Genomic DNA, 22,997 nt, shown 5'->3' with positions numbered 1-22,997 from the left:
ATTTGTATATATTAACATACAAAAGGTTCACAAATTTAACTTATGAGGGTTAATTTTTGTGACCTTCCTACAAATTGCACAGTTTAAACTTTTGTCCGTAGTCACTGATGGTTGAAAAAGTAGCTCAATAAAGCTAACTAAAATTGATTAAATTATCTTTCCTGCCTTTAAGAAACACTGGAACATTTAAGGTTCAAGAAAATGATTTTATGGTGTGATCGTTCTAATTCTAAAAACTTAAGTCATGTGATGGAAAATCCAAGAGTGATCATTTCCATTTCATTTGGATGTTAGCTTTTTTTCCCCCCCTCCCCTTCTTCACATACTAAGAAGAGAGTTAACAAATTTGCTTGGCTACAGCTCATTAGCACAATCTTCACTGTTTAAATACCTTTTGTGATCAAGGATCAGGCTGGATTTAGAAATACTCACTCCAGATTGGTTTCAAGTGTTTATAAACTTAATTAGAAACAGACATGAACTACTGAGATGCAAAATTCTAAAAGACTTGATAGGAGTAATTGATACAGGTCTTCCCTTGCTGGTTATACAACTGGAGCCGACCACATTTGGCTGTGTTTAGAGAAAGAAAGTTTAGCCCTTTTGCAGTTTTTAAATTAAGAAAAACAAAGATATGTTTCACAATCTACTAGAATGTAATAATGCCCTTTCCCACTCCAAGCCCTCTGAAGTACCCAAAGGAATCAGAAGTCACTTTATTTTTAAAACACATGGTAAATACCAGATGTATTATAATATAGCAGTAAAAAGAAAAGGAGTACTTGTGGCACCTTAGAGACTAACCAATTTATTTGAGCATGAGCTTTCGTGAGCTACAGCTCACTTCATCGGATGTCATGCATCCGATGAAGTGAGCTGTAGCTCACGAAAGCTCATGCTCAAATAAATTGATTAGTCTCTAAGGTGCCACAAGTACTCCTTTTCTTTTTGCGAACACAGACTAACACGGCTGTTACTCTGAAATATAGCAGTAGTATCCCCATAAATAAGACTGACAAGGACTTCACAATTCTGCACATTTGCTGTAAAGCTTTCTATGATAGTTATATGGCCCCAATCACTATAGTGTCTGAGCACCTCACAATATTTAATATATTTATCCTCACAACCTCTGAGAGGCAGGGAATACTATTATCCCTATTTTACAGATGGACACAGAAAGGCTAAGTGACTTGCCCAAGATCACACAGGAAGTCTCTGGCAGAGCAAGGAATTGATCTTTGATTGTCAAGATCACAAGTACAGTAAAAGCTGTGTTATCCAGCACTTTATCATCCAGAAAGCTCTATTAACTGGCATTTCTGATATCTCCCAATACAAATCTTCAATCTAGTAACCGGGACTAGTATACCGCCAGGAGGTTATGCAATTGAACATTCTGCACTCTACTTTTATGCAAAAGAGGCAGAAGACAAGTAAGCAAGCTCATACCAGGGATTTATTCAAAAAAAGCAGCTTCCAGGGTATGTCATAGTGTCATTACAGATTCAGCCCAATCTCCTACACCTTCTACAACTACAATGATCATTGATGTTGATAATGATGACCCTGAGACACTGCAAGATCCTGAAGTGCCTTCTGAATCATCAAAGAAAGATTAAATTATGTTCAGTATACCTTTTGTGTTAAGTGTATTTATAGTGATCTGGGTTTATGCCATGCGCTGCCCATAGTGATATGTAGTATCATAAGATAACCTACTGTATAGAAAACTTTACCTGTATACACCTAAATGCGTCAAAAAACCAACCACTTTGCAGTGCAGTACTACTACTAGATTGGTGAATACCCGTGTACTGTAGTTTATACTTTATTCATGTTATTGTATTCTAATGCTTTGAAAATGGGTATTTCATTCCCCCACCATGCCAGATAACAAAGCTTTTACTGTACTACAAAAACAATAGTCAGTTCTCTTTCATTTATAGGAAAATGTACTTATTTCATATTTGTCCCAGGCTGATGTATGTACAAGAGATATTATTAAAAAGCTAACATTTGCAAACCTCCTTTACAGCTACCTCCTAAGGAGGAAAATGCGGTAATTTCTGATACTACTGTGTGATAATTTTTAGACAAGTTGAGTTTTTAAAAGGCAATTACTCTGTTTTGAATAGATTTATTTTACATCTATTTTTTTCCCAAGAAGGTGCATGTGATACTGTTGAAAACACCTAAATTATGATCAGTTTGACACTGCAGATCATGCAGGAGGAATGTTAAAAACACTGAAGTTTATGTTTGGTTTGTATTTCACATAAATCCATTTGGATAGATTCAGAAACAACAGTGCTGTATTTACCAACTATCCATGCTAAGACAAACTTTCAGAAGCATGCTAAATTTGCACCTGTAGTTCATTTTCTTGGTGCAAAAACGTGAACATAATTTGCTCTTGCAGAAAGGGAGGCCAAATTCAGTCCACTAAAAATACAGCACTAAATTTGATTGCAATTCCTGTACTTAATATGATCAATAAGCAAATATGCACATTCTACACTATGATGGCTACAAAATACAAAATTACTTTAAATGATGCTATATTACTACCATCACTACTTTTATATGAAGTTTGAAATTTACCCCGTTTAGAAAAGTATAAACAGAGGATTACTACCTAAATTTTATGTAAAGTGAAGTGCGTTTCAAACAAACACAAAGTTACAAAAACAGTCACTACATACTAGTTTCTCTAGTGAAACACTAAAAGCACTATGCAAATGAACATGCTTGTAAAATGAGCAGACCTATTTGTAACAACTCATGTAATGTCCAAGTCTGTGGGTATTTAGCAGTTTTGTTTTTTTACTAAAGAAAACCTTATTAAGCCTCAGGGAGCATATTCTTGAGGTGAATAAGGGGATTCACAGGATTGAAATATTGCTGGCATTTTAGTGTGCCAGTTAACCCAGGTTTTTTTCTTCTTTTTTCTGTACAATATAATCAAATACTTCAAACGTGCCAGTATATAATAATACAGCATATCAACTGAAATCTCCATTTTCCCAGTTGCACAGAGAATTGACTATGTAAGTGTGCCAGACACAGATGACTTGTGAGGGCAAGTGGTGTGAATTAATTAAATAGCAAAATATATGCTCAACATCTACTTTTAGATCATCAAAAGTTGGAGTTCCAGTTAAATGCTTTCTTTGTACCAAAAACTAGCATTATCCATCTGCACCTGTTTTAATAAGAAGTGCAAGCCATAATTCTATTTTTCTCCAACCTTGCTAATAATACAAAAATAAAGTGCCAATATTCTCCTGATTTCATATCTATTTTGTTATTAAGGTTATTAAATTGGTTCTACTGGATGAGTGCACTCACAGACTGATTTTCTTACTCTGAGGTTTGAAGCTGAAAAGACTTTACAGCTGCGTATTTCTGCTTTAAATTAGAAACACAACCAACCTAATAGACAAGTGATAAGTAATCTTATTTACCCTTTTCACCGTCAATTCCATCTGCTTAGTGCTGGCTAATACTGGATGAAATTTTCTATATTCATTTTCCTCCAATGGCCTCTTTGTGGAAGGAAAATGGATGCAGACCGACAGACAGAGACATGACTTCCTGTTCTTTATTCCCAAATTATGACAGCCCTGCATTAAGCTTTACTGACTCTGGACTTCAATGCTCCATACCAATGGGGTATGGAGACTAGGGGTTTTACAGTGACATGTGACCATGTCACCTGATAATGAAATCCATCTTAAATCTGGTACTTTTTCATTTAGGAGGAGGGATGGGGACCCAGAGAGACAAAAGATTCCAACCTTGTGCCAAAGCTATAAAAGGGGGTGGAGTAGGACAAAAGAGGCTCCCAGTCATGAGAAAACCCCTGCTTACCACATGAGATGTCTGCTGAAACTAGCAAGGACTGTACCAGGGGAAAGGATTGGGCTCAGACTAGGAAGGAGTCTAGTCTGTGAAAGAAGTCTGTGACCTGTAATCAGTTTCTTAGACTTGCGCGTTTTTGCTTTATTTTGCTTGGTGACTTACTTTGTTCTGGTTGTTATTACTTGAAACCACTTAAATCCTGCTTTTTATACTTAATAAAATCACTTTTTTCATAGATTCATAGATATTTAGGCCAGAAGGGACCATTATGATCATCTAGTCTGACCTCCTGCACAATGCAGGCCACAGAATTTCACCCACCACTCCTAAAAAAGACCTCACACCTATATCTGTGCTATTGAAGTCCTCAAATTGTAGTTTGAAGACCTCAAGGAGCAGAGAATCCTCCAGCAAGTGACCCGTGCCCCATGCTACAGAGGAAGGCGAAAAACCTCCAGGGCCTTCCAATCTGCCCTGGAGGAAAATTCCTTCCCGACCCCAAATATGGCGATCAGCTAAACCCTGAGCATATGGGCAAGATTCATCAGCCAGATACTACAGAAAATTCTTTCCCGGGTAACTTGGATCTTACCCCATCTAAAAACCCATCACAGTCTATTGGGCCTATTTACCATGAATATTTAATTACCAAAACCATGTTATCCCATCATACCATCTCATTTGTTTATTAATAAACCCAGTGTAAGTGATTAATAGCTGGGGGGAACAAACAGCTGTGCATCTCTCTTTATCTTTGTTATAGAGGGCGGACAATTTATGAATTCACCCCGTATAAGCTTTATATAGAGTAAAAACGGATTTATTTGGAGTTGTGGACCCTATTGGAAACTGGGTGCCTGGAGATAGCTGAAAACAGCTCAGCAGGTTACCTAAGTCTGCAGCTTTGGGGGCGTGGACCAGACCCTGGGTCTGTGTTGCAGCAGGCTAGCGTGTCTGGTTCAACAAGATAGGGTTCTGGAAGTCCCAAGCTGGCAGGGAAAACGGGCTCAGAGGTAATTTCAGCACATCAGGTGACAGTTGCAAGGGGGTGACCGAACCCATCAGAATTTCCTTTTTTAAAATAATTCCGTTTTGGTACATTTTCACAATGTCAACAAGGGCAACACAAATAAGTTGTTCAATTACTTATGTTACAGTAAATATACACTATATTATACTCAAAATTAAAAGAACATTTTTAAGGTTGCATAATCAAGCAGTGAAAAGTTAGGAAATATCAGATTCAAGGTTACCTGTGAAATCTTAATTCAGTCCCCTTTGTGAATATATATTATGATTAAGGCTATGATTTAGTCATGGGTATTTATAGTAAAAGTCATGGACAGGTCAAAGGCAATAACTGTCCATGACTTTTACTATAAATAACCCTGACTAAATCTTGTGGTGGGGGAAGTCAACAGCATTAGCTGTTGGGGACCGCTGAGCAGTGGCTGCTCTGGCTGCCCCCGGGAATACTGCTGGGGAGGGGCTGGGGGACTGCTGTTTGGAGGGAGGATGGGGGGGGGCACTGCTGGGGAGGCGGGGCCAGCGGCACCAGCTGCCTGGAGCAGCCCAAGTAGCGGCCGATGCGGCTGGCCCAAGGGCCACTCCAGAAGTGACCAGTGGGGCTGCCTGGGGGGCCGCCTGAGTGGCTGTTCCCGGAGCCAGCTGCTGGGCAGCCCTGGGGTCAGCCACACTGGCCGCTGCAGAAGTGACTTCTGCAACAGACATGGAGCCCTAATTATGATACAATTTTTAATTACATGATCATACTCACTTTCTTCCACAGGACCTCTGCCTCATTGAGTGCACAGGATAGACAGTGCTCACTTTAATGGACAGCTATTCAATATTTTGTTTTATCCTCATTTGTTCTATCTGTTTTAGGTACTTATATGTATTTATCCTCACAACTTTGGACAGGAATCTGTCCTTATTTTTGACTTTTGCAGAATACTCAACACAATGTCTATTAAAGCTCCCGGGGACAGTTTTAGTGAAGAAGCTGACTATTTTTAATGACAATAGATGACAAAGCACATCTTTAGAGGCATTCTGTATTGCTACTGAGAATCATAGAAGGGACCTCAGGAGGTCATCTAGTCCAACCCCCTGCTCAAAGCAGGACCCATCCCCAATTAAATCATCCCAGCCAGGGCTTTGTCAAGCTTGACCTTAAAAACTTCTAAGGAAGGAGATTCTACCACCTCCCTAGGTAACGCATTCCAGTGTTTCACCACCCTCTTAGTGAAAAAGTTTTTCCTAATATCCAACCTAAACCTCCCCCACTGCAACTTGAGACCATTACTCCTTGTCCTGTCCTCTTCTACCACCGAGAATAGTCTAGAACCATCCTCTCTGGAACCACCTCTCAGGTAGTTGAAAGCAGCTATCAAATCCCCTCTCATTCTTCTCTTCTGCAGACTAAACAATCCCAGTTCCCTCAGCCTCTCCTCATAAGTCATGTGTTCCAGACCCCTAATCATTTTTGTTGCCCTTTGCTGGACTCTCTCCAATTTATCCACATCCTTCTTGTAGTGTGGGGCCCAAAACCGGACACACTACTCCAGATGAGGCCTCACCAATGTCGAATAGAGGGGAACGATCACGTCCCTCGATCTGCTCGCTATGCCCCTACTTATACATCCCAAAATGCCATTGGCCTTCTTGGCAACAAGGGCACACTGCTGACTCATATCCAGCTTCTCGTCCACTGTCACCCCTAGGTCCTTTTCCGCAGAACTGCTGCCTAGCCATTCGGTCCCTAGTCTGTAGCTGTGAATAGGGTTCTTCCGTCCTAAGTGCAGGACCCTGCACTTATCCTTATTGAACCTCATCAGATTTCTTTTGGCCCAATCCTCCAATTTGTCTAGGTCCCTCTGTACCCTATATCCCTGCCCTCCAGCGTATCAACCACTCCTCCCAGTTTAATATCATCCGCAAATTTGCTGAGAGTGCAATCCACACCATCCTCCAGATCATTTATGAAGATATTGAACAAAAACGGCCCCAGGACCGACCCCTGGGGCACTCTACTTGACACCGGCTGCCAACTAGACATGGAGCCATTGATCACTACCCGTTGAGCCCGACAATCTAGCCAACTCTCTACCCACCTTATAGTGTATTCATCCAGCCCGTACTTCTTTAACTTGCTGACAAGAATACTGTGGGAGACCGTGTCAAAAGCTTTGCTAGTCAAGAAACAATATATCCACTGCTTTCCCTTCATTCACAGAACCAGTAATCTCATCATAGAAGGCGATTAGATTAGTCAGGCATGACCTTCTCTTGGTGAATCCATGCTGACTGTTCCTGATCACTTTCCTCTCATGTAAGTGCTTCAGGATTGATTCCTTGAGGACCTGCTCCATGATTTTTCTGGGGACTGAGGTGAGGCTGACTGGCCTGTAGTTCCCAGGATCCTCCTTCTTCCCTTTTTTAAAGATTGGCACTACATTAGCCTTTTTCCAGTCATCTGGGACTTCCCCCGTTCGCCACGAGTTTTCAAAGATAATGGCCAATGGCTCTGCAATCACAGCCGCCAATTCCTTTAGCACTCTCGGATGCAACTCGTCCGGCCCCATGGATTTTTGCACGTCCAGCTTTTCTAAATAGTCCCTAACCACCTCTTTCTCCACAGAGGGCTAGCCACCTACTCCCCATGTTGTGATGCCCAGCGCAGCAGTCTGGAAGCTGTCCTTGTTAGTGAAGACAGAGGCAAAAAAAGCATTTAAAAAGAGTTTAGTTTCAATATACAGTAGACCCTTGGTCTGCAATAGGCTGCTCAGTTAAGGCAGAGTATTTCGAGGGATAAGAACTCATGATCTGTACACCACAGAGAAAACAGTTCAGAAGAATCTCACTCTCCAAACCTCCCTTTATTAAAAAACCAAAAAACTATCAGTACGTTTCATTGTTCTGTTAGTTTCCTGTCTATTTACATTTAATTAGTCAAATCCTATTTATGTGAAGATACTTGGTGTTGCCTAAATGATTTCTATCAGGATCCTAACATACCTCCTCACAGAAGTATGAGGAATTGAAGATGCTGAAGGTTTAAACCTACCACAATTCCTTAAAACACCTATGCAAAGACAGCAAACAGAAATCTTATTTATCACTGAATTCACTACCACTTATAAAAAGAAAGAATATTTTAGCAAAGCACAGCTTGTATGCACTAAAATCTGAAGTTTAACTAGTAATTATAAAAACACTAACAATTTTTGATGAACCCAGTTATTTTTCAACTGTTTCATATCGTACATTAAAAACTACATATCTAGAGGTTTTCAACATGCTAATATACTCTAAAATCAGTTTTAAGGGTTTGCTGGCACACGATAGGACTATTTCTGTAAGACTGGAAGCATTTTTTTGTTTTGTTTGTTAAATAAAGTGCATTGAACCCTATTATGTTGACCAGAATCAGTAATGAGTCCAACCTGATGCAGCTGTGAGGCACCAACTGATTTCCACCCTGAAAACTAGCCCAAATCACAGTTCCAAATAATTAGAGACTTTAAAATTCTTTCAGGCTTAAGAAATTGTTTGATTAGCACCTATATTTTGTTTATATTATCTATGTTAGACTCTCCTTTGGTTTCATCACTTTGTTGTGTAATAACTGGAGGAGTTTATCCCATCTCCTTCCTTCTCTCTTTCTTCAGTCTGCTGCTGCAGGGAAAGATATTAGATGCTGGAGCAGCAGAGTATGAGGAAGGAGAAAGAATGGTACAGTTTAAAGCCATTACAAAAACAGAGTGCGGAATGCTCCAAATATCAAAACACAAAAAATGTGAAACAGGCATAATCCTCTGAAATCAGAAATGCAAATACTATCCCGGTATTTCTGTTCTTAAAGTATGCCTTACCATTTAATCAAAACCAAATGCAAATGTGGAAAATTCACAAAAGTATTTTCTAGCTGATTTAAGGAAAGATACTTTTCTAGTACATAGTAGACACAGGAACTTCAGAAATCTTAACAGTATTGCAGAGGTGGGAGAGGGAAGAGCTTAAAAAAAGTTCTACATTGCTCAGGAGATTTTAACAAATGCAGTAAATACACTCTTCCCTCACCAACCAATTATTCTGCAACTGCTAAATTCAATTGGAATTGTTTGGCTTTTTAGAAAGTGGCAAAAAGTGTTGGCTCTTTTCCTGTCTTGATCAATGTCTGCAAAATGTTCTCACCTTGAAAAATATATGTTAAGGAAGACAGGGAGAAGAGAATTTCCAGTGACTTTTTATTGCCAAAAGGTGACACTGAAAAGGTTGTGTAGCTTCTTTCAGCTGTTTATTGAAACTAGATGCTAATTTGAGAGTAGGGAAGCCTATAACTGAAAAATTGGGAGCTCTTAATAGAATTACTATAGGTAGGGTAATAGTATTATGGAAAATCCAGTCATCTAAAATAGAACAGTATTGTCTAATCCACCCTGAATTATAGGCTCTCACATTACTGACTGTACTGAGGGTGTGCTGCAGGAAACTGGCCCTGCAGTAGAGAGCAGCTTCCTTAGAGCCCGCAGCTACTTAAACCTCAAATGACTGTAAGCTCACAGCAGGCCTCATATATTTCAGCATGTAACTGTGTTTTCATTTCCTTAAACCACAGGACATAAGTCTGATTTCAAATAGTGTCTGGACTGAGATATTCAATACTGATAAAGATACAAAGTTTTACATCTTAAAATTTCCAAATGTTTCTTCTATGATAAGGATTCCATAGCCCAGAGCTGCTGATGCTCCCTTACCCTTATTGGGTTATCTTCCAAGTCTCTAGTTTATTCACTGCCACACTATCACCAACCTACATTGGTTTGGTTATTTAGCAAGTACAACAACATTTTCCTTTCCTGGGGCAAGGAACAAAGCCAGCTTCCCAACCAATTTATTTCCTTATCCCACTCATGTCTTTGCACATTTTTCCATGCTTTCTCTTTGGAATGCAATGACTTAGTCCTGCTTTGTCAAGCCACCATCCTCCCTATTTAAAAGCCTCCTCAAAACTACTTTTTTCATGATATCCACAAGCACTTAAAAACAAAATTCCAAATAAGTTCCCTCGCCTTTTTTCCCCACTGCGCCTTGTTATTGTTGTAGCTCTATTATAAAAACGTTGGAGAAGGAACGGTCTTTGTTTTCGTGTTTTGTACAATACCCAACATAATAGCTGCAATAAATATTTAAAAAGTAACATTTCTGTCTAGGTATTTATATAGCCCTCATTATTGTGGTATCAGAGCGCCTCACAATCTTTAACGTATTTATCAACACTCCTGTGACGTAGGGAAGTGCTATTATCCCTATTTTACAGATGGGGAACTGAGTGACAGAGAGACTAAATGATTTGCCCAGTCATACACAAAATCTGTTGCAGAGCTAGGTCTTCTGAGTCCTAGGTCAGTGCCCTAACCATTGAGGGGAATCCTTCCTCTCAACATATGCCAATAACAACCATACAATAGGTGTGGTGGCTTGGTAAATTTTGACATTTCAATGGCAACCATTATATATGCAACTATATAAGCCTTCATAATGTGGACAGTCCACTGCAAGGAGTAGGCTTGGCTCTCTTGAACAGCGTGTGACATGCCTGGTATCTACTTTTAGAGCAATCAGGGTATGCTGAGGGAGGAGAAGCATTGGAATTTGACACCCTCTTCACCAAGTAACATATGAACCCCCCCCCATTGCTGTAGATTTATTCCTTATTCCATAAATCCCACTGGGTTTCAAATTCAGGAACTGAGCAAAATAAATGCAAAAGGAGGCAAAGGAGTTTACAGCGAGTGATCCAATAAAATCATTTAGCCAATAGTACCACAAATCAGGAATGACTAATAATGCAGCAAAAAGAAAAATCTAGTTTTTTTTTAGAAAGTCAAAGAATATATAACTATTCACTAGCATATTAGAACGATAATTAAAATATACACCCCACCATGGCAAATATAATAACCGTTCTCTAAGCCTTGGCCCTCTCCCCAAATGTCCAGGAGCAAAAGTATTTTTTTGCAGCATGCTTCCCAGTTAAACAGATCTAGGCACCGATGGACCAATAGGTGGGGAAAGGAGCGAATTTCAAAGCAGAAAATCTATCATGGAAAATGCCCTACCAGCAATCTTCATTTTTACCATCAAGAGAGGCACTTTGCACTCTTCTGCTGACCACAACTGTGGCAGTACTGGAGAGGAAGAATGGAGGTCTTTCAGACACCAGATCATTCATAGATTAAGGTCAATACCATGAAATGCACCAAAAATCTTATTGGCAGTGGAGATCACTGAGCACTGGTGGTGTGTGTTCCCAAGAAGAAACCCTGTTTAATAAATGGGCTGATGCATTCTGCATTAAATTTGAATTTCAGTGGTCTCAATGTCCATCACGTTGTTATATTAAGCACGTTACCGTAATCTAATTGCATGGTGACAAAGCATATTACACACCTACCTTACTGGAATGATGTGAGGCTTAATAAATGTTTGCATTTCCATGATATCCTAATTTAACAGGTCCTACTGTAAGTGCACATATTGCACTAATACAACACTTTTCAAACACGCACCGTATGCTACTGTTTTAGTCCCTGCAACAGTTTACTTGTACGGAGCAAAACAGTGACATGGGGCTAATGAAACAGGAAGATATAACTGGTGGCAATATGAATGCCAGGGTATATTATTTATATACACACAAAAGGTCCTACCCAGGTTTCCATAATGAGCTCTACTTTTAAGGAGTTTACAGACAATTAACATTGCAAATTGCCTCAAGTTAAAATTCAGCTCAGGAGTTGTACAAAATACATATTTTTTTTTGTTTCCTTGCATTTGTTTAAATGCATTTAAGTAGCTAGATATTTTCAGATACTTTATTACCCACCTCTAGAACTCCCCATTCTTGAAGTTCTCTGTGTTCCCATAATCTTCCTACTGATGAGCAGTGCTGAATGTAGCTCCTTCTAAGGTCCAAAGCAACCCCTTCAGTCAACCAGACAGCTTGTGAGAAAGGACAATGTCCTCCATCCTTCCCCACACTGCACATATACTGCCATTGAAACACTAATTCTTTATTCAGCTGTAGACTACACACTAAAAAACCCCAACACTAAAGTACATGGAAATATTCTTATGATTTTAAATAAGAATGAAGGAAAAATAGGGCAAATAATATTCAATTCCATTACTGTTCATGCTCACAGAAAAAAAAAGAACTGGATATCATTAGGGAAGCACAGTTTCAAACATCAAGATATACATTCAAGCCATGTGGACTCTAAGCCCTGGTCTACACTACGAATTTAGGTCGAATTTAGCAGCGTCAGATCGGTTTAACTCTGCACCCGTCCACAAAACAAAGCCATTTCTGTCGACTTAAAGGGCTCTTAAAATTGATTTCTGTACTCCTCCCCGACGAGGGGATTAGCGCTGAAATCGACATAGCCGGGTCGAATTTGGGGTAGTGTGGATGCAATTTGATGGTATTGGCCTCTGGGAGCTATTCCAGAGTGCGCCATTGTGACCGCTCTGGACAGCACTTTCAACTCAGATGCACGAGCCAGGTACACAGGAAAAGCCCTGGAAATTTTTAAATTTCATTTCCTGTTTGGCCAGCATGGCAAGCTGATCAGCACAGGTGACCATGAAGTCCCAGAATTGCAAAAGAGCTCCAGCATGGACCAAACGGGAGGTACTGGATCTGATTGTTGTATGGGGAGACGAATCCATGCTATCAGAACTCCGTTCCAGAAGATGAAATGCCAAAATATTTGCAAAAATCTCCAAGTGCAGAGGCTTGGATGGACAGAGGCTACAACAGGGACCCGCAGCAATGCCGTGTGAAAATTAAGGAGCTCAGGCAAGCCTACCAAAAAACCAAAGAGGCAAATGGCCGCTCCAGGTCAGAGCCCCAGACATGCAGCTTTTATGATGAGATGCATGCAAGTCTAGGGGGAGCCCCTACCACTACCCCACCCCTCTCTGTGGACACCTGCAAGGGGGGAGTCTCATGCAACCGAGATGAGGATTTTGGGGATGAGGAAGATGACAAGGAGGAGGATAGCGCACAGCAGCCAAGCGGAGAAACCGTTCTCCCCGACAGCCAGGAACTGTTTATCACCCTGGAGCCAATACCCTCCCAAGGCAGGCTCCTGAACCATGAAGCTGGAGAAGGCACCTCTGGTGAGCGTACCTTTGTAAATATAATACATGGTTTAAAAGCAAGAGTGTTTAATGATTAATTTGCCCTGAAGACTTAGGATACATTCGCGGCCAGTACAGCTACTGGAAAAGTCTGTTAACATGTCTGGAGATGGAGCGGAAATCCTCCAGAGACATCTCCATGAAGCTCTCCTGGAAGTACTCCCAAAGCCTTTGCAAAAGGTTTCTGGGGAGGGCAGCCTTATTCCGTCCTCCATGGTAGGACACTTTACCACGCTAGGCCAGTAGCGCGTAATCATTGCGTAACAAAGCATGGCAAAAGTTTGCTGGCATTCAAGCAACATCTGTTCTTTATCTCTCTGTGTTATCCTCAGGAGAGCGATCATCCCAGAGAATTGGATGTGGAGGGGTTTAGTTGGGTTTGTGCTGTACGTTTACCCGAAAACCGCAGCCCCTCCTTTTAAATGCCCAACCCAACAGGTGCTTGGTATGGGAAAGGAGGGTGCTGCTGTTTGAAACCATTCCCACATGTTATGAAGGTTGAAGAAGCCGAAAAACTGTGGCTTACCATGGCTGCTTGCAAGCCGAATGCTGTTGCCTGGCCCTGCGTGAGATCTCTCACACCAAACTGGCAGGCCCTCAATATAAGAGGCAAAATGAGACCTTGTACCGAAAGCACATGTGCTATGTAATGTTAACAGCTTGGTTCACCTCGAAAGAGTCTACCCATTGTTCTCTAAAATGTGTCTTTTTAAATACTACTCTCCCTTTTTTTCCTCCCACAGCTGCAAATATTTCAACACTCCTCCTATCATCTCCGTCCCAGAGGCTAGCGCAGATAAGAAGGTGAAAACGCACTTGCGATGAAATGTTCTCTGAGCTCATGCAGTCCTTCCACACTGAAAGAATGCGTGGAGGCAAACAAAGGCAGAGTCCAAGAAAGCAGAAAATGAACGCGAGGACAGGAGGGACAAGCAAGATGAGAGGAGGCAGGAAGCAATGCTGAGGCTACTGGGGATCAAACTGATATGCTCCGGTGTCTGGTGGAGGTGCAGGAAAGGCAGCAGGAGTACAGACCACCAGTACAGCCCCAGTGTAACTGCCCGACCTCCTCCCCAAGTTCCATAGCCTCCTCACCCAGATGCCAAAAAACGCGGGGGGATGGGGGGGCTCCAGGCACCCAACCACTCTACCCCAGAAGGCTGCCCAAGCAACAGAAGGCTGACATTCAATAAGTTTTGAAGTGCAGTGTGGCCTTGTCCTTCACTCCTCCCCCACCCCTCCCGGGCTACCTTGGCAGTTATCCCCCTATTTGTGTGATGAATTAATAAAGAATGCATGATTTTGAAACAACGTTTCACTTCTGCAAGCAGTGATCCAAGTGGGGAGGATGGTTGGCTTACAGGGAAGTAGAGTGAACAAAGGGGGAGGGTTTTCATTACGGAGAAACAAACAGAACTGTCACACCATAGCCTTGCCAGTCATGAAACTGGTTTTCAAAGCTTCTCTGATACACAGCGCGCCCTGCTGTGCTCTTCTAATCGCCCTGGTGTCTGGCTGTGCGTAATCAGTGGCCAGGTGATTTGCCTCAACCTTCCACCCCATCATAAACGTCTCCCCCTTACTCTCAAGGATACTGTGGAGCACACAGCAAGCAGCAATAACAATGGGAATATTGGTTTCGCTGAGATCTAACCAAGTCAGTAAACTGCGCCAGCGTGCTTTTAAACATCCAAATGCACATTCTACCACCATTCTGCACTTGCTCAGACTATAGTTGAACAGCTCCTTACTATTGTCCAGGGTGCCTGTGTATGGCTTCATGAGTCAGAGCATTAAGGGGTAGGCTGGGTCCCCAAGGATAACAATGGTCATTTCAACATCCCCAACAGTTATTTGCTGGTCTGGGAAGCAAGTCCCTTCCAACAGCTGTTCAAACAGACCAGAGCTCCTGAAGATGCAAACGTCATGTACCTTTCCCGGCCATCTCATGTTGATGTCGGTGAAATGTCCCTTCTGATCCACCAGTGCTTGCAGCACCACTGAAAAGTACCCTTTGCGGTTTATGTACTGGCAGCCAAGGTGGTCCAATCCCAAGATAGGGATATGCGTTCCGTCTATTGCCCCACCACAGTTAGGGAATCCCATTGCAGCAAAGCAATCCACTATGACCTGCACATTTCCCAGAGTCATTACCCTTGATAGCAGCAGCTCAGTGATTGCGTTGGCTACTTGGATCACAGCAGCCCCCACTGTAGATTTGCCCACTCCAAATTGATTCCCGACTGACCAGTAGCTGTCTGGCGTTGCAAGCTTCCATAGGGCTATCACCACTTGCTTGTGAACTGTGAGGGCTGCTCTCATCTTGGTATTCTTACACTTCAGGGCAGGGGAAACCAAGTCACAAAGTTCCAAGAAAGTGCCCTTACGCATGCGAAAGTTTCGCAGCCACTGGGAATCATCCCAGACCTGCAACACTATGCAGTCCCACCAGTCTGTGCTTGTTTCCCAGGCCCAGAATCGGCGTTCCACAGCATGAGTCTGCCCCATTGCCACCAGGATGTCCAAATTGCCAAGGCCCGTGCTTTGAGAAAAGTCTGTGCCCATGTCCTCATCACTATCGTCACCGTGCTGCTGTCACTTCCTTGCCTGCTTTTGCAGGTTCTGGTTCTGCACATACTGCAGGATAATGCACGAGGTGTTTACAATGCTCATAACTGCCGCAGCGATCTGAGCGGGCTCCATGCTTGCCGTGGTATGGCGACTGCAGGTGAGCAGAGTTGCAGCGGAAGTGGTGGCTGACGATGGATGCCATGAGAATAGACATTTATAGAGAATGACGAGAGGACCTGTGAGGTGGATTCATGAGAGCAGGAGAGCAGAGTTGTAGTGGAAGTGGTGGAGGATGACTGTTAGCACCGCGCACATTTCCCGAGGGAGAACACATGTACCCAGGAGCCCATGACAGACAACATGGAGAAATTCGCTCTTGAAACAATAGCAGCAGAGCAGAGTTGCAGCGGAAGCTGTGTATGATGACAGTCAGCAGTCCTATTGCACTGTCTGCTGCCAGCAGCACCCGGGACACAACAGCGGCGGTGTCGGCGAGCTGAGCTGAGCTGAGCGGGCTGCACGCTTGCCGCGGTATGGCGTCTGCGTGGAAAAAAGGCGCAAAAGGATTGTCTGCCGTTGCTTTCACGGAGGGAGGGGGGACTGACAACATGTACCCAAAACCACCCGCAACAATGTTTTTGCCCCATCAGGCATTGGGAGCTTATCCCAGAATTCCAAGGGGCGGGGGAGACTGCGGGAACTGTGGGATAGCTACCTACAGTGCACCGCTCCGTAAGTCCATGCTAGCCATGGTAGTGAGGACGCACTCCACCGACTTAATGCACTTAGTGTGGACATATGCAATCGACTAAATAAAATGATTTCTAAAAATCGACTTCTATAATATCGACCTAATTTTGTAGGGTAGACATACTCTAATGGTTTTACATCTTTGAATGGTACAATGGTCGGTGACCTCATAGCATGGGGATATGAAGAGACAGCTTTGTGGTGAAAAAGAAAGGTATTCAGCACCTCATTTTAAACTATTTTTAAAATGAGGTCTCCCAAAGACATGCAGTGCTGGCTTCCTGTCCTTGTGCCACCTCTCTCATGCATGCGCCATCCAGTGCTATAATACTCCTACAGAACCTTTCCGGAGCATTGAGTTGGCCTACAGGAGAGGTACATCTTTTTTATTCTATTATGTTGTTTTTAATCTTTTTTATCATTTTGTATTCTAAACTGTGATGATTTTGATCAGAACAGCACATGCTGGTGAATCACTGTGTGAAAGAAGCAATCCAGACACTAAGAGGTAAAACAAGGTGAAGTCAAGATTAGTCATATGCACAATGCTCCTCTTATCGTCACTATTTGAGGTATTCATCACATAATCCCCTACAGGTACTGAATCTTTTTTGTTAATAAACGCATTTGGAGATCTCTTTTAATTCAATTTTGGTACTCTTTTCAGCTTAAGATATTTATCCTGACTTCTTTCCTTTCTCTTTATTTAAATATTTGTATCAGACTGAAGTCTAAAGAAGGAAAAGACTGGTCATTTAGCTCATCAAATGGACTGAATAAATAATGTATATGTTCACATAAAGCCATTAGGAAATATTCACTTTAAATTACATATATTCTATGGAATGTATTATACACTGAAACCTTTTCATCAATTGCATACTGTTAATAGACAGCTGAAGACATGCTCTCTATTTGCTATGATTACTGGAAGTGCTTTTTCGATGTTTATAACAATAGATATAAGGCTTTATGGAAATCTTATTAGCAGATGATGACAGTGATAGATATTGTCAAAATAAGTTAGACAATTTGGCCTACCTTTTATTATAAACCTACCTGCTTTTAAGTCCTGGTTGAAGCGACAATACTTAGAGTGCTCAAGTGTAGGTAGACACTGCTCAATGGGTACCCAGACATATGTCTCTGGACACAATAAGTCAGATGGCCTATACTGACCCTATGAAGAAGAATGAAAAAAAGAATAGACATATCAGTTACATAACAACATGCCAGCTAAAAGACTCCAGAGTTCACTATGTGCAAGGAATGGTTTTAATCAAGACTAAACAAAATGATCCAGAAACAACTTCACCATAAACATTAAGTGACCCTGTTAGTGATTTCTGCACCATCTCAGAAACACAAGCTTGACTTGGGTATCTTTTAAAAAAAAGTTTCTCAAATTAATATATTAATATATTTTATGGTGTCCACAATGAATACTCAAGTCTTGCTTCTTTGAACTCTAAACTCAGTTATTACCTACAGTCTTGCTGAGTTGGTGCTGACAATAAAAAATTCAGCACTACAAAAGCAGTTTGTTTGAAATGTTGTTCATTCGAAACACAAAAAGAACAGTATGACCCACCATTAAGGCAGCAAACTGTTTTTATTGTGTTAGTGATGAATCATTTGTTCTACGCCCTTTAATGAAATATTAAAATACAAAAGAAGAAATGGAACATTTTTGTTAATTCAATATACAAGTCATTCCAAGAATATCATGAGTAGCATTAGGAAAGCCCCAGAGATAGAATTTTTGTTAAAAGGATAATCTTCCCAAGATAAGGTGTTTCTAGAAATGAAAAAACAACTAAAATATTCCTTATCCCAGCAGTTAAAGAAAATTATCACCTCAGCAATAATTTGTCACTCTAATCAGTCAATTCACCCCGTTTATAACAAGTTTGATCTTTGAGCTGCGAATTACTTTGAAACCCCACCTTTGACCTGTTATTCATTTTAGTCACTCCCCCCATTGAACCTCCATACACAGTTCAAGAAATGTGGTGGCACTATCAAACATGACTAGTTTTCAAACAGAAAACATGTATCACGTTACAAAAACAAGGGCTATGCTATGAAAAGTAAAAAAACTAAGAACAAATTCGAGCGACATAGGGTCTGAAACCCACTGCTCGTGAGCAGAATTATGACAAATCACACTGAATGTAGCAGAGTCAGAAGCCTGCATCTCAAACAGTTTCAGCCACTTCTTTAAACGGTTCATTTTGCGTAATAAAAAAGGCAATCAGTTGATGTTCATCTTCTACTGCCAAAAAATTCTCTTGAAAAAAGTTGACGCTAAAGAGCTGATAGAAGATCTGAAAAAGGGTTTAAATTGTTATTGCGGCTATACTTCAATGACAACAATGTCCTTGAAACCATCTCATTCACAGAATTAAATTAATCAGTGTTCTGTTCTTCCACTTGAATACTCAAATCTTTATGCAGTGGCACATTTGATCTTGAAGAATTAGAAGAAATAAATTTTCTGAATTTTTTGAGACAAGCATAAATCCTCTCTCCTGCTACTAAACTCTCGACAATATTTAGATGATCTGGTCAATTAATTGCTTCCTGCCAATTACTTCAACTTCAGGCATGCTAAGTCAGAAATTCATACACTGATGTCATACAATTAAAATACTAACCACCCATTTACAGTACTGATCAGCAGCTTTCATACTTATTACAGTTAGAATGAGAAAACCACCTAGTAATTGCAATATTAAGACTGATCACTGAAAAAATAAGATGAACTAATCAGTTTTACACAGAACCACATCCAGGCTACATTCCTGAAGATTCTAGCAAGCGAAGCCCTTCTAACGGTTCCCAGCTCCATTCACTCCATCCTTCCACTTCAAATGATAGTTCATTCTGCTCACTAGCAGTGCCTCTCTTTCCATCAATGACTCCAATTTGCAGGTTGTTTTTATTAAGGCTTCTGTATAATCAATACCTTTTGTTGGTTTAAACTGATTACTTTGCATTTACAGACAACCAGGAAGTTTTCATTTAGAGTAGCCTTCCGTATACAGTGTTTGCTTAAAACACGCAATAAAACATTTACTTTAAAAACTCTCTGTCTGACCTTGATTTTCTCATTTGAAAATCATTCAGGATCAGTTTGTAACTATTGCTGTTTTACGAAAAGCAAATTTCTACTTTAAGTTAAAACAATATTCCTCAACTCCAAGTATAAACTTAAACCTCATGGCTTTAGAACATTCTCGTCTAAGCCAAAGACTAGAAATTGCTTTATTAAATAAACCACTCTTAAATGTTATGCTTTCTAAACAGAGCTGTTGAATGAAACGTTAGTGTAACACTTATGGCACAATTTAAGTCACCATTACCCCAACAAAACAATTTGGGGATTTGGAAACCAGTTTGTCTTTTCAGCTAGATTGAGTAAAAACCTGTTTGTATTACAAGTGTAATTATTTATGGATTCAAATGGTCAAGAGTGGACAGATATTTTAGTAACCATCTCTGAGAGCTGTTTTCCAACCTAAACAATGGGATAAGGCAATTTAACTCTTGCTCAGCCTCTTGCATACTGTACTTTCATCTACATAAGCAAGGAAAGCTTGGTCACTCATCTTAACTCAATTTTCCCTAAAATGCATTTACACTGGGTTTGAAAATATATTGAGTTTAAAGTTCTGAGTTTTGAAAATTAAATAAATGTGCAGCCCTCTGAAAAATTACATGGATTAATTGTGAAATTCTGTGTGTTCTGAGGTGAAGCTTTAGGTATAAAATTAACTAGAGTCAAGTATTAACTGGCAGATTCTAAACCAAAGGAAAGACCAAAGAAATGGCTACCTCAAGCACTGTCTGTAACAAGTACAAAAGCAGAAGTCCAAGATATTTTTAAGAATGGATAGTGATATCTAACTGTGAAAAAACACCACTTTCAAGGAATAAAGTGGAGCCTCAAATTAAAATTAACTATATCCCTGGCAAATCCACAAACCTTCATTACACATGGAACATTTTTGTCATAAGATTTACTATTAAAATGCAATCTAATTTAGAGCTATCACAGCTTCGAAACAAAAAAACCCCAGGAACTCATAATTTCAGTGATATAGCCCCAAACCCAATTCTTTACATAAAAGTAAAGTAGACATTTGAGAAAATTTCAAAGTTGACTTGAGTAGTTAGTTTGACAACTCTCATTAAAACTCTCATTTTTAAAATGGAAGTTGTGTCTCTAAATTCATATTGGCTTTCTATTTATATTGTGCCATTAAAACTCACTGCAGCATGAAAAAAGTTATATGCGTGAGTCATACTAATAGATGTAAAATATCTACATTCCCTCATACCATGGTGGAAATTTACAACATACACAAAGGATTTTTTCAATATAAACTCATAGGAAATCTTACATCCTTCAGTGAGTATATATTATCAGAGAGGAGGAAAACATATTGCAGTCCTTGGAATCATTCAGTTGGGCCCTTTATACTTTCTCCTGGGTCGTCACCTGAAAGTTTTCATCATGATCTTTGACAGGAAAGGACCTGAATTACTAATACCGAAGACAAAAGAAGTGTGCATATAGAAAGGAGTGAAATCATCCCAACTCACTTCTATGGTGTTTGACATTTATGAATTAATTACAATATTCATCTTTTTTAGATTTAGACTTAATCTCAATATATATGTAGAATTTACACTACACTGTAATCTACCATAGCTAGAAACAAGTGCCCTCTAATATTAGAAAGGGGGGATGGAGCATATGCTGTTCAACTGGCGATTTATGAGATACTGGAGCTTATGCCTGTCCTTGTCCCAGGACTAAACATTGCCTGTTCTGAACCTCGAGCCATTAAATTTTCGTGGGGAAATTCCACATGGGGAGGAGGAGGAACGAAGAGAAGCAAATGGTTCTCTGGCAAGTTGCTTTATGTTTCCTGCCTCCAAATATTTAGAATCTTAGCAATAGTCATGCTGGAGATGGATAGAGTGCAGATGAGGTGGTCACGGTAGGCTCAGTTTATCACATGGATATCACTTGAAATATAAATGTATGTAGAGTGAAAACTATACCAGTACCCAAGCCTCTTAGGTAATCTCCGCTCTGTTTTCAAGTATCCCCAAACATTACAAACACCTTTTTTCCTCCCTTTTTTAAATGCTGTGGTTCACTCTAACTACCTAAATCCAAATTCTGCAATGTCATCAAGAGGGAGAAGCTGTGTGTGTGTTCCTCGGAGTAACTTGGATAACTCTGTTATATTAATTTAATTTTCAAAAACTACAGGAAAGCTACAGAATGCACATAGCAGGAGATTTTATGGAAGTCTACAACCACTTTATAAACACATTAGAACAATACCGCTGTATTTTAGATATAACCCTAAGACTTTTTTTTTTAAAACAAAAAAATAACTTACAGGCAATATAATTTGATTCACCATAAATAATTTAAACAGCTAAATGAGAAGATATGATATGCTTCATACACTCCCATTTTACTGTAGAAAACATAAGTATCTAGCCAGGGTTTCATTTGTGTATTTTAGCACCCTTTCCATAAACAATCACTGGCAAACACTCAGATTTCATTTTTCCTTTCTAAGAAAAATATCAAAGTGTACAATCAATATCACAAAGAAGCAGTTCTGGAAATATTAAAAATATACCCAGAAAGTCCAGAAGAAATGAGCATGCTGTCTCAAGAGGAAAAAAACCTTTGCACAGGTAGTCTCATTTAGGTTCATCACAGCAGTGTAACTGAAGATTTCCAAAACAACTGCCCAAAAAGATTCATCTTTGGATTCAAATTAAAGAATAAAATTTCATTTGACCTATGGCATAAATAAATTTTGTCTTACTTCTCCTAATGACCTAAAATCCTTTGCTCTTATGGTACTGTAGTTACGGTAGTGACCATCTTGAGGATTCTTAAATATAAGACGACTTCCATTAGAAAAAACTACATCACCTCGTAGACCACCTCTAACTCTAAGCACTTGAGTTCCAGTGCCATCTGCTGATGACTCATCTTCTCAATCGAGAAAGCGTGCCTAGCGGAAAATATGTTGCAGATAATAGGATGCTGCACTTTTTAAAAGAATGTGTAAATAGTGGGTTTAATAGATCTGGAAATTATAGTATAATGGAATTGCCTTCTCATAGATTCTAAATCCAATGCTCAAGTTATTTATCTGCTAAAGCTAGATTTTCTTTTCCAGGGATTTGCAAAAACCAGTTTTGTTGAGACAACAAAATGTCAGTACATTTTGGGTTGGGATTTGCAAAAACTCCATAAGAAGTTGTTTTAATTTCTACTGTAGATAAGATGAACATCACTTCGGTAAACCTTATCTAAAATCCTATACCTTCCAAGTACCAAAAATAAAATGAGTGTCTTCATAAAAATCAGTGCACACATCTTGACAATTGATTTGTTTTTTTAAAAAATAAGATACTGAAAACAATCATCACTGAAAGATTTCTCTGAGACTGATGTTTCTTTCTAGAGGGCTAATTTACTGCCATGTAAACACGGACTTATTTCTTTTACAAAAATAAGGCATGCTCTATTTTTATTTTCACTAGTGGGCTTTTTT

General features: G+C 40.1%; 1 protein-coding gene across 8 annotated transcripts in view; it reads right to left on the bottom strand.

The window, feature by feature from the left end:
- Positions 1-22,997, bottom strand: part of ATE1 (arginyltransferase 1) — a 181,861-nt gene that overhangs the window by 23,014 nt on the left and 135,850 nt on the right. For all 8 annotated transcript variants that reach the window (XM_084633129.1, XM_084633132.1, XM_084633133.1 and 5 more), the window contains one exon: positions 17,458-17,578. In XM_084633129.1, the coding sequence (XP_084489255.1) occupies positions 17,458-17,578 (121 nt within the window). The remainder of the gene's footprint in view (positions 1-17,457; positions 17,579-22,997) is intronic.

Source organism: Lepidochelys olivacea, assembly GCF_965140295.1.
Source record: "Lepidochelys olivacea isolate rLepOli2 genome assembly, chromosome: 7".
Classification (NCBI taxonomy): Eukaryota; Metazoa; Chordata; order Testudines; family Cheloniidae; genus Lepidochelys; species Lepidochelys olivacea.
This window is presented reverse-complemented; position numbering and strand designations above follow the sequence as displayed.